Source organism: Ceratotherium simum, chromosome 6, assembly GCF_057802395.1.
Source record: "Ceratotherium simum simum isolate JZ-2026a chromosome 6, ASM5780239v1, whole genome shotgun sequence".
NCBI lineage: Eukaryota > Metazoa > Chordata > Mammalia > Perissodactyla > Rhinocerotidae > Ceratotherium > Ceratotherium simum.
Genome location: NC_141905.1, coordinates 84,061,287 through 84,078,578, shown reverse-complemented (window position 1 = coordinate 84,078,578; position 17,292 = coordinate 84,061,287). Strand labels below are relative to the sequence as shown.

General features: G+C 44.5%; 1 protein-coding gene across 1 annotated transcript in view; it reads left to right on the top strand.

The window, feature by feature from the left end:
• The first annotated feature begins 4,197 nt into the window (after window positions 1-4,197).
• Window positions 4,198-17,292, top strand: part of ADAM12 (ADAM metallopeptidase domain 12) — a 176,503-nt gene continuing 163,408 nt past the window's right edge. The window contains exons 1-2 of the mRNA XM_087433022.1: window positions 4,198-4,227; window positions 5,328-5,332. Of these exons, the coding sequence (XP_087289148.1) occupies window positions 4,198-4,227; window positions 5,328-5,332 (35 nt within the window). The remainder of the gene's footprint in view (window positions 4,228-5,327; window positions 5,333-17,292) is intronic.

Here is a 17,292-nt window from a genome sequence, read left to right as displayed (position 1 = left end):
AAAGTTAAAACGTCTGTTGCAGTATTTACCTTAAATATGATTTTAGTTACAATTGAACTGAGGTATTTTTTCTCCCTCAAACTATAATTCTTTTGAATCGCTGTTGGTAGAATGGCTTATAGCATTAATATACATATCAAAGAAAGAATGCTTTCTAGTTGCCTATAGAAAATCACTACTGTGATTCCTATAGATTAAATAAAATTCATACTCTTGTTAGGTATTAAGGTAAGAAGCTTTCAATTTAGAATTGAATGTTCTGCATGGTTTTTACCATATTAACAACCTGCCTTTCAATACCATTCCCCTTGCTAAGTCCTTACCTGATTAAAACTAGGTACTGTTGAACACTTGAACCGTCACTAAAGATGTCTAGTTAAAGATGTCCCAGTGAAAGAACCATTCCACTAAGACATTTGGAAGTTGTGATTTCCCATGGCACGTTTAAAAGGAACCAGTACGGAAAGTTGATACATAGTTCCCCTGTGTTCTACCGTCTGCAACAGTGTGAAATAAAAGAAAAATATCTTAAACGGAGACATGTTTTTCTTTTCAGTCGTTTGAGGATTGAGTCTCAATTTAACCTTCAGAAAAATGTTAAAACAGCATTTCAGAGACACCTAGGTACGCGAACCTCCAGTAATTTGGGGACCTTATATGACTTGAAGCCACTTGAATTCTGTAGACACTCAGAGATGATGAGAATTCTGTTGAAGCGAAGTGCTTTTTGCCTCTTGGCCCCAGCAAATTGCACGTTGTGAGTAGCTTGTATTTTTAGTTGAAGGTTTTGCTTTGGAGTTCAACTGCAATTTTACTTTCATTGCCATCTTAAATCTGTAATTTTGAGAGAAAGTTTTTAAAAATATCTTCTCTCTACTATGTCAATTATTCTGACTGGAGAATGACCTTTATTTTCTTCTGGTTAAAAAAGAGAGAGAAGGAGAGAAGAAGAAATAGAGCACTGTGGAGTTTTTCAAGCCCTCGGATTATAGGGTGGGATACCTCAAAATGAAAAAGGAAGATTTTCAGACTTCGTAATGTCATTGGATAGTCATTAAATTTATACAAAATTACAGTTCAGTGAACTTAAGGGAAGGCCAAAAGAGGTAAAAGTGGTAATAATCAGAAAGGCCAAAATCTGGAATCAATTAACTGAAAACAAATTAACCAACAATTATGGCATGGCTTGTTTATTTTTCTAAAGATCGTGAAATAAAGCAAAAGTTCTCCACAGGTACTAATAGTTATAAACCCACATGAATGCATTTTGGAGCCGAATTTCTCCACATGGAGTATATCTCTAGCCACAGTGAGAGAAGATGTGATTTACCATGGCACATTTCAAGAGGGGACAAATGTGGGAAGCCAGGAGGCCTGGCCTCTGGGGCTTATATACCATATGATTTGTCCACCTTTCCACTGGACGAGTTCTGTCTCTACAAAGACAGAGGGCCACCCATTCTTCTCCCGGACATCCTTTATGTTAATTACATAATGGCTGAACCAACTTACTGCCATGCACCAAACAGGTCTCTACCGCGGGCCCTGGTCCAGGTCACAGAAGCAGCATCATCTCTCTGGGTCTGTCTTTACCTTGATGGAAGCCCCCTTGGCTCTCTAGATCTTAACCATTTCTCCTTTTCTCCATGCAGCTGTTAAGTCTCCAGGTCTTGTTGATTTGCTGTGAGAGCAGTTACTCAGGTCTGTCCCTTATTATTATGTCCAGGTCTTCATTCTGCTCTACCGTGCCCAGCCCCACAGTTATTCATTTCCTAAGGCTGGCATGACAAAGTACCACAAATTGGTACTTTGTTTAAAATAACAGAACTTTATTCTCTCACCGTTCTGGAGCCCAGAAGTCTAAAATCAAGGACTTCTGATTTCTGTAGGGCCACACTCCCTCTGAAGGCTCTAGGGAAGAATTCTTGCTTGCCTCTTTCTGTCTCTGGTGGTTGCTGGCAATCTGTGGTATTTCTTGGCTTGCAGCTGGAGCACTCCAGTCTCTGTTTTCATTGTTGCATGGCCTTCTTCCCTGTGTCTCTTCTGTGTCTCTATTTCTTCACGTGATATTCTCCGTCCAAATTTCCCTCTCCTTATAAAGGCACCAGTCATGGATTAGGGTATGACTCCAATATGTCCATCTGCAAAGACCCTGTTTCCAAATAAGATCACAATCACAGGTTACCAGGAGTTAGGATTTGAATGTATCTTCTTGGGGGGACACAATACAACCCACAACATCCACCATGTTGTTCTTTCTGCAATACCCCTTCTCCTTTCACTTCATTGCTCAAAAACCTTCTTGCCTATGGGAGAAATTCTGACTACCCTCTGTGGGTGCTCATACTCTTTCCCCGCCTGGCCATGCCTACCTTTCTAGTCCCACCTCTTATCACCCCCCATATGAGAGCCCTGTGCCCAGCCCAGACTGATCTACTTACTGTCTCCAGAACATTCCATGTGCATTTACAGTATCTGTGTCTTTGCTCACAGATTGCTTAATTAATTCAAGGTTTAATTGCCTTGAATTAATTACTATCATCTCTCCCCCCCTCCCCGCCCCATGCACATCCGAGTCCTAGCAACTCTCCAAGGTCTGTCCCAAAGCCACACCTTGGGGTCTCTTTCTCTGGAACCTTGAGGACTCCAACCCACTGGGATTCCTCTCTCCTCTGAACTTTCTGAACTATTTAGAGTTTGTCTTCTAGTGCTTCCTGGATGCTGATGTTGCTCTTGCTGTAACATAGCTAATATTCTCAGAGAACTCACTAGGCACGTACTGAGCACTTTGCACACATTATCTTATGTAAGTTCCACAGTAGTTGCACAAAGTAGGTTCCACGATATCCCCACATTGTGGATCAGGATGTTGTGGCTTAGAGAGACGAACACCTCACCCAAGAGCTCACAAACTAGTGAGAGGTGGAGCCAGGAGTCGCACTCAGTTTCGCTGATGTCCAAATTCTCACTGGTAACCTCCACACTCTGCTGATTCCACTGGTGTTGGTGACTTTTCAACATGCCATGTTTAGTTTCCATAATTAGAGCATAAACTTTCTGAGCGTTGAGACTACACCAGAAATCTTCGGTGATTCGGAAGGCATCTGATCCTGTTTGAGGAGCAACGTCGTAGTTCCTAATCTGTTGTTCAGATTCTTCCAAGACACAAACCTGGGTTAACTGAAGACCCAGGGGCTGCGGTGTCTTCCCGTTCCGTCCCGACTCCTCCAGCCCGCCCAGTCCCTGGGGGAGCTGCACTTCTCTCCAGCCCAACAGCTTGCGCCTGTTCCACCTCATTATATGCTCAGCTTGGACCCTGCATGGAAATGCCAATTAGCAGAATATTCTAATTAATAGAATGGTGAAGAATGAATGTCTTACAGGTGGTAACGGTCTAGTATCCTTACTGTTGATGGATTGTACAGATCATGACGTGTGTGGAAGACCCCATCTGTGCCTCGTGTGTGGCGCCATAGAGTACCTGCATTTAGTGCTAGGATTGGATAATGAGTTTGACCAAAAAGCAGTGCTTTGATCAGATAGTCGCTGACTATGTTTGTTAACAGAAAAAACCTTGATTCTTGTTTTAAGATCATGTACAATCTCAATTACCTAGAGTGAGGGGGCATAGCTTATTTTAAAAGGATGCATTCTCATTGTTCCATTATCAGGGAATATTACTGACATGTAGAGAAACTTTATGTTAGTTTTTTGTATTTCATTTATAATTTAAAATGTTTATTTTTCTCTGATTTAATGAAAAATAACTCATTGAAGTCTAGAAATGAAAACTTGATTTTGTTTAGATTCATCAGACTTACAGCTGTATGAAATGTACTGTGCACTGGCACGTCTGTGAAGCACCAGCAACTTCACGTCATACGATACTTGAGACACACATTGCTGATAACAGCCTGTTGAGCAGAGGTTGTCCGTGGTGAAGGGAGAGCCTCTGTGGTGGGTGGTGGGAGTAGGATGTTGGCAGGATTTAAATGGACCCTCCCTGACATCCAATGGTCATCATAGACATGTTGGTAGTGTACCAATATGTTCTCTGGAAGCTACAAAGAGCTGTTAACTCGACAGTAAAGTCTTGCAGTCATTAGGAGATTGTCTGGCTGCCCTCATACCTAAAACAGCTCATGCACAAGCAGATCTGATTGTTGGTGCGACTCTGACATGGTCCTTTCGGCCAGCATGGTCATCCTGCTTCTCTCAATGGCGATGGTGAGTAGGTTGCCTTTACCAGCTTTGCTGGGTTGTCTCACCTCACCGACATCATCCAGGGCCTTGAAATCACTTTTTCTTACATTTTACTGAATCATCTAGATAATTGTCCCAAATCAAACCTTCGTGTGGTTAGTCTGAGCATTTGGGGGTCCTCAACCTGGTAAGGAGATAATTTTAGGAGTGAGACTGAGGACTCAACCAAATAACACCCCTTCTTCCTGGAGCAGAGAGGTGCAAAAGCTCACCATGAAGAGGGACAGGATCCCCTGAAGGAAAGCTCTGGAATCTATAGACCTTCTCCTCAAGCCGGCCTCTTTTACTCTTTGATATCAGATATATGGTAATAAAATGGGACATATTTTTGATATATTGGGAAAAGTCATTTCTTCCCCTTTTGAAAAATGTGCTCCTCTTTTCTCACCACAGCTGGGAGTTTCGAATGTGAATAAATCGCCAGGAATTTGGCAGTAACAGTATATTCATAAATACACATGAAGTTTGGTGGGGTTTAAAGAAAAATAGAATTGAAAGAGCATATTGTCAGGTTTAAGCCCAGACGTACCTTGAAACGAAAAATGAGTTTGTTTCTCATGGGTTGGTCGTTTGCTTTGCAAGGATGGATGCCAGGCACTCAGCCCTAACACAGAGGCACAGGCAGAGATGCCGGCACCCACAGCCTGGAGGGACCAGCGGAGCAGGTCGGGGGACCACTGGTCTTCAGGCCCGGAAACAGGAGTGACAGGATTAACATTCAGCAAAGAGACTGCACTTGCCCTGGCCGCACATTTTGCCTCCGCAGACCAGATGGCAAATATCTCACTGCAAGAACCAGTGAACCCTGAAACATCTGGCCCCTCCCGATGGCTCCCTTTCAGGGCCTGGGGACAGACCAGCATGTGGGAGATGGCACTGGCCAGGGCCCTTCTCCTGGTCATATAAATTCTGTCGTGTGACACTTCATTAGAACCCTCTCCAGACAGTGTGACTTCTCAGCCATGGCAGGGCTGAGATTAAGTCTCTGAATATGTCTGTAGATGCCGGACATCGTGTGGCATCTGCCAGCAGGGACTCAACCATCTCCTGCCCCCTGTTTGCAGATTCTGTGAGCGAGGGCTCCCCAAGGGAGGGCTGCAGATCATCGGAGGAGATTTGATCCTCCTCCTGGCTATGGGCCTTGATTTAAAGCTGGCCCCGTCATGGGCAGGGGCGCTTCATGTGCATCTTCACATTTCTTGTGCATCAGCAATGTCAAATTTGAACATGTGACATGCTGTGCCTGTGACGAACTGTAACTGTGCATTGATTGAATCCCAGTCCCTTCTCCTCTCGTTCCTGTAGCTTATGGAAGATGATGTCACCTCATGCATGGCAGAGAACTGGAGGCCTTCCAGACGCCCACCCTCTTCCCGGGGCACTCAGGCTCGTGAAGGGTTTTCTTGCTTCTTCTCCACTTGTATCCTTCCTACCTCCCCTAAGGCGTTCCCACCAGTACGGCCTCTCTCTGCAAATTTCTGCCCCTCCCACATTCCTCCCTTTGGCCTCTGGATGTGCAGGTATCCCCTTCCTTACTCACCCCCATCTGGCTCTTGCCTGTCCGCCGTCTGGAAACTGCCCACCTTGAGGCTGCTGCTTTTTCAACCACCAATTTCAAGTGAGGCCCTAGAGCCACCTGACAATTCTGCTGTATTTCCCAATTCTTTTCACTCTCCTCTTTCCTCAAACTTCTACGATTCCATCTCCTTGTCTACCTCTGCTTGTATCTGTGTCCAGAAGCTCTGCTGCCTTAGTTTCTGGCACTGTGCACTGTCTGTGTAGCCATCCAAGGCCAGCCCACCGTTGTGTTCTGGATCCCATCCTCGCTCACCTACACGAGGATGTTGCTCCAACAGCTCCTCCCAGTCTCTCCAGCGTCATAGGTCTTGGTTCTGTCCTGGGTCACTCTTAACCAGTAACTCCCTGAAGTCCCTCATCTTGAGAAAATGAAACCTCCCTTCACTGCACATCCACCTCAGGAGTTGCCCCCATTTAGTGCATAACTCCTTGATGAGTCAGCTCGTCTTGCCATTGTCAGTTCTTTTCCTCCTATTCTCTTTTGCCTCAGTGTTCTACCAGAACAGCTGTTATTGGTCACTGATGATCTGCAGGGGGCTCAGTCCTGACCTTCCTTGACCATGCTTCAGAAACACTTTCTGCACTTGGCTTCTTGGTTCACCACCTACCTCCCTGGTCACTCTTTGTTCTTCCTGTTCTCCAGACCCCTGACCTTGGAGCAGCCCAGAGCTCAGTCTTCAGGCCTCTTCTCCTTAGTTTATATGCTCACTCCCTTGGTGACCTCATTCAGTCCCACAGCTTGTACCTCCACCTATGAGCTGGTGACTCTCGGGCTTACAGGTCCAGTGGCCTACTGGGCATTTCCACATGTACTGGTAAAAGGCATCTCTCACTTCATATGTCCAAAATGGACTTCTTCATTTCTCGTTTCTTCTCCATCTCAGTAAAAAGCAATTCTATTTTATTTAGTCACCAAGGCCAACATTTTGAAATCATCCTTGATTTTTTTTGTTGTTGTTCCTTTCACACCCTCATAGAAATCAAACAGCAAATCCTATCAGTCTTATATCTATATCCAGTCTTGATCTTCAATATCTGTCTCCAGAACCTGAAGCCATCTCCCCAGTGGCATCACACCCTCCCTAATCCGAGCCACCCTCCTCTCCTGCCAAGCCTCCCTGGCTCTGCCCAGCACAGCAGCCAGCATGACGGTGTAAAATATAAATCAGCTCCTGCCTGGCCTCTGCTCACGCTCTTCCATTCCTCTGCACCTCACTCGCAGCAAACTCCAAGTCTTGTCTTAGAGATCCTCGAAGCTTGTTCCTTCATCCCTGGTCTAATGTCACTCAGTTGAGAGGCTGTCCCTGATCCCACCAGATAAAAGAGCACCCCTTCCACCCGCCCCGTGCTCCCATTGCCCTCACAGCTTTCCTTTTCTCCATAACACTGTCACCTTTTGATGTGCTACAGATTTATTCTATTTGATTATCTGTCTCCTCTGCAATGGAACCTCCATGATGACACAGATCTTACTAGTTCTGTGTCTTAGCAGTTACTTCACTGCTATATGCCCACACCTAAACTAGGACTAGATTAGTAGATGCTCAACACATATATTTTAAATAAATCAACAATTATCCAAGTTCATTGAGCATTTGTTGGGCACCAGTGGTATGTAAATGCCAAATACAGCCAGGCAGTCTCCTTCGTGCCACCCTGGGCCCTTTCTCAGGCTCATCTCTGTGTCCTTGGATGCTCAACAGACCAGCCTTCCTTAAGTGGATTCAGTTCTCACAACTGAGAACTCTCCTGAGTCTCGTCTCATCTTTTTGATGCTCCTCTTCAGATTCCCAGGTCTTGATGCTCCTCTTCAGATTCCTGGGTCGATTGTGCTTCCTCTTCCAACCCCAGCAGTGAAACACAACCCCCCAGGATCTTCACTCCACATTCTTGGTGAGCCTTCTCACGTTGCACAGCCTCCAGCCTGCACTGCCAACACCTTCAACTTCCTTCCGCCCAAGCCCAGCACGTTTCCTGAGCATGTTCCATGTTCCAGACACTGAGCTAAGCCTCATGGATCCAAGCATGGATAAGATGCTGCCAGCTTCCTCAGGACTTACCCTGGGATGTGGCAGCTGCATCTCTAACCTGATGTGTCCTCTTCCCATGGTTCCCCCATTTGGTGCCCTTCCCAACTAGCCCATCTCCAGAGCATCTTCAGTCATTGTTAAGTCTGTCTTAACAATAGCTTCTCAACTATCCTGCCTCTACCCAGAAATGTGCCGTTTTCATCTCAGGTCTAGGTAGTGGATCAGGTTTCTCTCTCTCTCTCTTTCTTCTGATCTTAAAGCCACAGCAGCTCTGTCTTACCCAAGATGATGGGTCAAACTTGTTGGCCTGGCTTCCAAGGCCTCTATAGTCTGGCTCCCTGGCCCTGTCTGAATTTTCCTCTATCCCCTAATCTCTCACTGAAACCACACAGCCTTCCATGATTTTTTCAGAAAAAAAGTCACATCTTCCCTTTTGAAACTAAGCCAGCTCTTTGTACCTTTACCTTGTATTTTTACCTTGAATTAAAATATTTGTAAAATTAAATCCTCCTCCTTTTTTAAAAATTTTACAAGAAGCAACAGATGCTCTTTACAGAAAATGCAGAACAGAAAAGAGGAAAACTTTAGATAGCTCTAATCTCACCCACCGGTAACTAATTATAACGAAGCAGTCAGTTACAGTTAACTGACTTTTACTATACACATTCTTTTATGAGCACACATGTCTAGTGTATTATAGTTTTTGGAGTTGTTGAGTTATTTTCACACTATTCTATCAACTCCAGTTCTTACTCACTTTTGTATCCCACATGGCATTCAACATAATAACACTTCTACATAGAAAGGGCTCAGTTGGTTGTTGAACCAATCAAAGATAGTCAGTAAACGTGTATTCACTGATCAAATGTAAACAAATAAGTTATGTGAAAGTACACCTGTCAGAAGGTTAAAAACATGACTGAAATACAAATATGTAGTGAGCATGTGTCAAAGGTTTATGCAGCTCGTTAATGGGGGAACCAGCAGGATGACAAAGCTGGCTCAAAGGAGAGTCAAAAAGGATGAGATAAGAGTGCTAACTTAGGTACCAAACTGGTTAATGTCCGTCAGGGCAATAAAACCGTAACTTTAGGGGTCGTCTCTTCTACTCAACAGAAATCACTTGTGATTTATCAGTCTTCTACAAGTTAACATTTAACTTTACAGAATCTGGTCCCTAATCAATAGCAAATAGTAAATCAACCCAAATAGCATCCCCTAGAAAAAGGGTCAGCAAGCTTTCTCTGCAACCAGCAGGGTATTAAATATCTTAGGCTTTGCAGGCCATACAGCCTCTGTCACAATCACTCAACTCTACCATTGGAGCACAGAGCTGCCATAGGCCATGTGTAAATGGCTGTGTTCCCATAACACTATATTTACAAAGAACAGGCCAGTGGCAGTTTGCTGACCCCTGCCCTCGTTAGCCAGATGAATCTAGGCAGGCTTGTTGGGCGGTACTCTGGTTTGACTTGGGAAGATCATGTAGTAAGCTTTTTGCCTTATTCCCAAGTTTTAGATAATTTTTCTTAGCAGTTTCATGGACGCCCATTTTTAGATATTAGTTCCCAAGATTTTACCATTTATAAATAGAGTAGTAAAAATAAAATAAAAATGTTTCCCCAGAGTCCAACAATATGTAAGATTGGTGCATAAAGCAGATTTTTCGTACTGCGATCGTGCTGCCTTAACTTCCGGTTGCAAGGTGGTCCAATTCCGCCTCATTGAAATAGGCATTCAAGGACTGTTTTCTGGCAGAATTTCGGGAAGACATATGAGGTCTAACTCTCCTGTTCGGACATACTAAGCTCTGAAGAGTTTCATACCATTCTGTGTTCCATAAGTATGTCAACAGCCATTATGTGCAAGGGTGTTATTACACAGAAACATTAAACGTAGTACCAGGACGAGGGTCACATTTTTGTGAAACTGAACGGGAGCAATCTTGTTTCAGCAAAACCACATTATCCATTAGAATGAAATAATATTGTTCAAGTGAGTTTTCTTGGGTTTGCAGTTTAATTTGTATTTCCCTTGTAAATCTGTTTTGGTTGGGATAAGTGCCATAAGCATATGTTTATACCTCGTTTTATGCTCATATACACTTAAATAATATTAGAATGAAAATAAGTCAACACCAGAGGTCTCTGAAAATTGGAGCCTCTTTCTCCGTGTGTGAGAAATGCTGCCTTGGACACATCTTTTATTTGTCGCTGGCTCAGCAGAAATACCTGAGTCTCCTTCCCGATAAATGTGAGGTGTACACTCTTTTTTTTCTCTTTTGCCTTTGATTTGTCTCCAAGAGCTTAAAGCATTTTTCTCTAGTCTTCACCCCAATGGGCTGACAGCTTCCAGAAAGCATTTTTTTCGAGCCTGTGAGCTTCTTATTAGGTGTCTGCAACTGCTGGCAAGAGACAGAAACACCAAGGATCCTTCTTTGTTGAAAGTGGGTCCCTCCAAAGTTTGATTTAACATCTACTCACACAGCACTCTCTATATGGAGCGTTTTTTGTTTTTTTTTTTTTATGTTTTCCTGATAAGCACCTAGAGTGTTTATTGAATAGTAGTCTCCTCATTTCACAAATGTAAATTCTCCAGGAAGAGAAGCACTGATTCTGAATTATTTCAGGTTTCACAACAGCAGTACCCACCCCCCATTTCCAAATCAGTCCCCCCACACTGCATTCCCATTGCTGGCCTCTCTCACATTCCTAAGACACGTTAACGCCATTGTCATTGCTTTCTCTTTTGAAAGAAACTGTCTCTTTCTGGGTTTCATGACTGAGTTTTATTTTGAGCGCCCAGTTTTGTTGCTCACAATAATTAAATCCAGTAAGTGCATATCTCTAATGGATTAACGTGTGGCAGGAATCAACTTGGTTTTCTCCTTCATTGCAGCGACTTTGCAAATTAAGCAAAACCTTTTATCATATTGGTTACTTGAGTTCACTGTCTCCTGGAATCGTTTACTTAGTCATGCTCATTGCATATCTTTTGTCTTCTTCTTCTTTTTTTTTTTTTTTTTTTGTGCAGTAAACCATTGCAATAAACTTTTGGCAAAGTTTGCCTACTCTCTCCCTTTGGAAGTAGGTTGAAAGTTTTTGCCTCTTGCAGAATTGCATGGTACAGACCCACAGCTCTAGACCCGGAAAGTTAATGCTGTTTGAGGAGGACCAGATAGTCACATGCTGAAATGGGCCTTTGGCATATTGTACAAAATGCCACTGGACTCCTGGCTGAAATTTGATCTTTTTAAATATTTCATAACAATTTTAGAAGTCACATGATCAATTGCTAGTTGAGGGTATTTAAAAAATGCCTCCAAAGAAGATCACACCTACTGAAGTACAAAATGGAGATTTGAAACAGTAAATTAACAAGTGAGCTGGGAAATACAGACAGCTGTGTAGTTGATTCCCTTGTCACGTTTCTCTTGGAATCTGACATTCTTTGCCTGTCGTAAGTGGTCAATGGCTAGATAAAGGAGTAACTGGAGGTGTATCTTACGCATAGGGTGTGTGTGTTACCCTACTAGGATGTAAGCCCCTTGAAGGCAAAGCTGATGCCCACTCAGGACAGGGTGCCTCGTGCAGAGTGGGTGCTCAATGTATTGTTTGCTAGTAGTGATAATAGCTCTCATTTACTGGATTGCTCTTTTCACTGTATGCCAGGCACTGTTCTAAAAACCTCATATATATTAACTCATGTAATCCTTCTAAGGACCACAAAAAGATTATCTGCATTTCTAAAATAGAAAAAGCAGATCACAATGAAATTAAGCAGTGTGTGTCTTGCCCCAAGACACGCAGATAGTCATTAGCAGAGCCAAGATTTAAACCCAGGCATGCTGGCTCCAGAGTTCTATCCTGTGAAACCCTATGTTAGGTTTTTGCTCACAGCATTCGACACTGTTGAATTTCCTTTGTCAACTAGCCTTGGAACTCCTTAATTTTGAATTTTGTCCCAGTCCTAGCCCCCATGGCCCCATCTCAGTCTTCTTCACTTAAGGAACATGTCATCTACAATGTTGCTCAAACCAGAACATCAGGAACCCTCTGTGCTTCCTCTCTTCCCTCACCCACCCCCTCTAATCCGTCTTCCTCACATACACATCACTCTCGAATCTGTTCACTTCCCTTCATTCCCGCACACCCCACCTTGATCCAGTCCAAACCATCATTGACTTTCCCCTGGACTCACGCAGTGGCTTCCTGACTTCCTCCAGCCTTCCACCCTGCCACCCCGCCATCTGTTCCCCACTTAACAGTGAGAGGGATTAAAACAGAAACCAAATCATGACACTCCCATCTTCAAACCCCTCAGAGGCTCCCCACTGCACCTAAAACAGAATCTGAGCCCTCCCCCCTGGTATTTGCCAACCCTGCTGACTTCGCCAGTGTCAGCCGTGCCCTCTCCTTACTCACATGCTCTAACTCCCCTATCTTATGTCCATTTCTGCGCTCTGTTGTGCTCTTCCCTGCCTCTGCCTTCTGCTGGAATAGTCCTCCCCAAACTCATCCAAAAAGCCAGCACCTTCCTACTTTTCGCCTCAATGGCATCACCTCAACGGGGTATCTGTCCCTCACCACCTTCTCACTTTCAATCTCCAATTCATGTTTGTTTCTTTCATGGAGAAAATAGCTGCAAATTTTAATAGGTGCTCTTTGCATTTTGTTTGCTTTCCTACCAGAAGCAGCTCCGTGAAGGCAGAAATGCCTATTAATGCTGTTGAATTCTCAGCATCCAGCACGTAGTGGGCACTTGGTTGGTTTTTACTAAATGAATGAATTAGGTAATGCAGAAGTGGACATACCACATGTCAGTCCCCTCTGCTCCGACCCAAGCAGGCTGGATGTCGGGCAGAGCATTTACAACGATGAGGATGTCTCAGCAGGTGGGGGAGGCAAGCCCCGGGTCCTCAGTGCCCTCCTGGCCTGGCAGCCACACTCATGCAGCCATTTGGAAGAGTGAGCTCACAGGCACATTCGCGAGGTCATGTCTTTAGTGACTGTCTGATGAAGAGAGAGGAAGACCTACAGGATACTAAGACCTGAGTGGGAACGTGTGCCTAAAATACAGAGTGAAAGAGCTGCCACGTGGTCTGGGTGGTCAGAGGAGTGGGAGTCGCCATGGTGCCATTTTCAGGAAGGTTCTGCAGACGTGTCAACCTAACCAATAGCCTCTGCAGTAAGCCAGCTATCTGTAGATTCTAGTGTCACCGAGTACTAGCTGTGTGGCCTGGGACAGGGAGCCAATCTGTCCTCACTTTGTCATCTATAAAGTGGGAATAATTATGGTATCCACCCCGCAGGTTATTGAGAGGAGTAACAGTAATGCATGTTTTGCACGTGCCTGGCTCCTAGTCAGCACTTGAAACATAGTCGTGATAGTTGGTGGTATCAGTAGAGAAGACACGGTTATGGCTGCTGTTGTCATGATGATAAAATTAGGATCAAAGAAAGGATGGGGAAGACCATGAGGTGGACCATGAGGCTCACTCTGGCCCCAACTTGTCCTTCCTGCCTGGGTTGCACCTCCCACTGTGTACCTCATGCTTCATCCCGACTGAACTTCTCCCCTATCCTTAAATACCCCATGCTCTTCCTGCTTCATTTCCTTTCCATGTGCTCTTCCTGCTGTCTAAACCTCCTACTCACTCTTCTTCACCGGTAAGCCTTCTCCATCATGACCCTTCCCTATGTCTTGATCTGGAGCCTTCTCTAATTTGTTGAGTAGGTCCAGGGCTCCCTCCTCAGTGCTCTTAAAGCACTCATTGCATTTTCATGTGTGTCTCCCTGCTCTAGGATTCTTGAGGACAGGGACCTATGTGTAACCAGGGCTCACATTGCACGTGGCACGTAGAACATGTTCATGTGTGGATGATGGATGGGTGGATGGATAGATGATGGATGCATGGATAGATGGTGGATGAATGGAAGGATGATAGATGGATGATGGATGATGTATAAATGGATGGATGATGGATGGATGGGTAGATGGATGATCGACAGTAATAGAGAGGAAAATTAAAATGTTGTTGGAAAAACGATTCCAAAGGTGGAATGAGGGGTAAAAGGTGTATAAAAAGATGTCTTGGGATCAAATATAAGAGAAATGCTTCCATATACAGAAGATGCCTGTGACTAATTAAGGTCCCTGAAATAAAAGTTAGGAAATAAGAATGTTCTTTTGCAATGAGTGGTAAGGTCACACACAAGCAACACGTGTGTGTGTTTTCTTCCCAGCAGAATGCCTGAAACATAATAGGTTTAAAGTAATCCTAAATGATGGCTGGACAGACAGACAGGTCTGCAGATGCCCCATTTGGTGAATTTGGATGAGAAGGAGTTTCAACATGCATTTTGCTGTAGGCAGCTATATGAGACCCCACTCAATCCTGAAAGCCTTTTCAACAGTGACATGGCCAAGAAAGTTAGGACGTGCTCAGTGGCACATATGAGATCTAATAAAGGTCCACAGAGGGGGCTTTGATTGGGGTAGTAAACTTAGGATAGAATTCCACTTTTGGTCCTCGGAATCTGCTCCCAATATATTTCTCTTACGAGCCAGATTTGTGGGGCAGAGGAAACTGAGTGGTGAGTGACACAGGGACTTGAGTTGGGAGAAGGAGGAGGACAGCAAAGACTGAGAACAGAGCACAGTGTAGCTTTTTGCTACCTAGCACAGCCCAGGCTCTGTTGGCCCCTTCATAGTCTGGCTTTTCAAATGTCATCGGTCTCAGAACCTTGAAGCTCCTCTGCAGGAACCTAAAGCACCTTTGTTAGGTGTCTGATTAGAGCTGAGCTGTCTCTGAGCTAAATCAGATGGATGCTTCTCCTTGGATGCTTGTCCCACTCACCCGGGTGCCCCACTTGTTAGCAGGAGTGATGGGCTCGGGGCACAGTATCAGTGGGTACCCTGGTAGACCATGACTGCTGTGTGCACATTTACTCTGGACCTAAAGAAATATGAAGTGAGGAGTCTTCGAAGCGCCTTTAACTTTAGCTCCAGTGAGAACTTAAAACCCCTGACGCTGTGGCAGATGGACGGTGTCTGGTTTATTCCCACCTCGTGCCTGTTGTGGCCCCCTGCTCCTGTAGATGGTCTCTTTGAAGTCACTTTGAAGTGACCGAGGGCTACGTTGCTTTACCACCACCCTCAAGGGAGGAACAGCATTGCCTCAAGGCTGGAGTTTCCAGCCAGGGGCGTCCCGCAGGTGACCCTTTGGGCACCGGACACCGGCTCTCCTAACCGTGACTCCAAGTGCTGCCTTCTGGGTGCAGACGTGGAATATGACCACTTGCCGAGCACCCCAAACACCTGTGTGTCAGCGTTTCAGTTTCCTTGGCTTTCAGAAGGAGCTAGAAGGAAGGTGGAAATCATTTACTGAAATGCCCCCAGCAGCCAAAAGGCACTTGATATTTCATTTGCAACATAAAATTTGTTTTTTATTTCATTTATTTCACAGTTGGAGAGAGCTTAAAAAAGAGAAGGAAAGAAAACAATAAAAATCATGTGGAGACTCACCAAAGAGGGCCATTTCTCAGGGGGCACCTGTCTTTCATTGTGTCTGTACTTTAAGATGAAATATAAGAAGTTTAGCAATATAGTAATTCCCACAATGCAAAAGATTTTTAAGTGTAAACAGCACCTAGACAGTAGAATGAGTAAAGTAATTACTTTTTACATCACTCCCATAATTAGCTTGAAAATAAGACAGAGAGAAGCCACTGTGACAGGGAAAAGGGGTGGTACCATGGGAAGACCACGCAGTTTGGAATCCAAAGTCGGGGATTGATCCACCCATACCTGGTGGCAATGTGGCCTTGGGAAAGCATATTTGCTCCCTGAGCCTCAGTTTCCTCAATAAAGCATATTTGCTCCCTCAGTCTCATCAATAAAACAAAGATGCGAGGACCTGTATCTCAGGGCTGTTTGGGAGATGAAAGGAGAATAATGCATGCCTGAAGTGTTCGTGTGCTGTCAGTCCTAAAGTGTCACTTCATTTAACAAGATTCAGATGATACTCTCTGTTTAAAGAGCCGGAGGGATGGTTCCAAGGGGAGTCAACTTTCTTCCATCCAGATAACTGCCCAGCCAGACATGTCACTTGAACTTTTCTGTTGACAAAGCACTGTGTCGCTGTGCTCCAGTCACAGGCTCTTGTTTGCTCATTACTGGCTAAATGATCCCCTCAGAGGCGATGGTTGCTAAGTACGGTAATAGAAATTGCTGTCTGCAGGGGATTGCAGCGTGAAGACCTGGCAGCTGCACGGTGTACGCCAACCAGTTGGAAGAGAGAAGTCAAAAAAAGTTGTAGAGATAAGTTTCTTGATGCAGACCTGGCTGGCGTCTGCTAACAGACTATCATTCTTGCCGGAATCCGTGGGAATGCGGGGCAGAAGCAGCTGCCCTCTCTTGGCTCTTTTGCTCTGGTCGGGCTTGAGCAGTCGGCATTCCAGATAGAGGTCAGTGACTCGCCATTATAGTGCAAAGCTAGACAGAACATTTAAACAAAACATCATCGAACTTCAGAATTACAAGGGACGTTGACAGTCACCTAGTTCACTCCCCTGGCTAATCTTTAGACATCTTTGAGAACATTCCCTCCAGGGGTTCATTCATCCCACAGCCGGGGAACTCACCCTCATTTGAGATGGCCTGTTTCACGAGACAGTAACAATGCTGATAAAATTATCGCTTAAGATGGATTGACTGGGCTAGCGTAGTTCCCATGCACTGTAACGCGGTCTGCTCTTTGTCACTCACATCCTCTCATTTCTTTCTCTGTCCCCCCACGGAATGGTGTGTCTGGTCCTTCTGCCTTCCTAGATGCTGTTCCTCAATGTGCTCCTGTTTGTCAGTCCTGTCTTTGGGGAAGGCTTTCGCTGTAATTTCCCCTTGCAGTGCTCACATTAAGCATATAATAGACCACAGTTGTCTCCATTATATACTTTCTAAAAATTACTTTCCCTCTCTTCTAAAAAACAGATGTGAATAGAACCTGGATGTTCCAGCAACCCGTGACTGTTGCCAAGTGGGAGCACAGTGTTCGGAAAAGGGTATAGTGGTCCCTCCTTATCCACAGAGGATGTGTTCCAGGACCCCCAGTGGATGCCTGAAACCGAGATAGTAGTGACTCCTATATGTACTGTTTTTTCCTGTACATACATACTTATGATAAAGTTTAATTTATAAATTAGGCACGGGAAGAGATTGACAACAAAAACTTATAGTAAAATATAACAATTTACTGATAACTGAGATGGCTACTAAGTGACTAACGGGCAGGTAGCGTATACAGCATGGATACGCTGGACAAAGGAATGATTCACATCCTGGGCAGGATAGAACAGGACAGTGTGAGATTCCATTATGTTACTTAGAACGGCACACAATTTAAAACTTATGAATTGTTTAT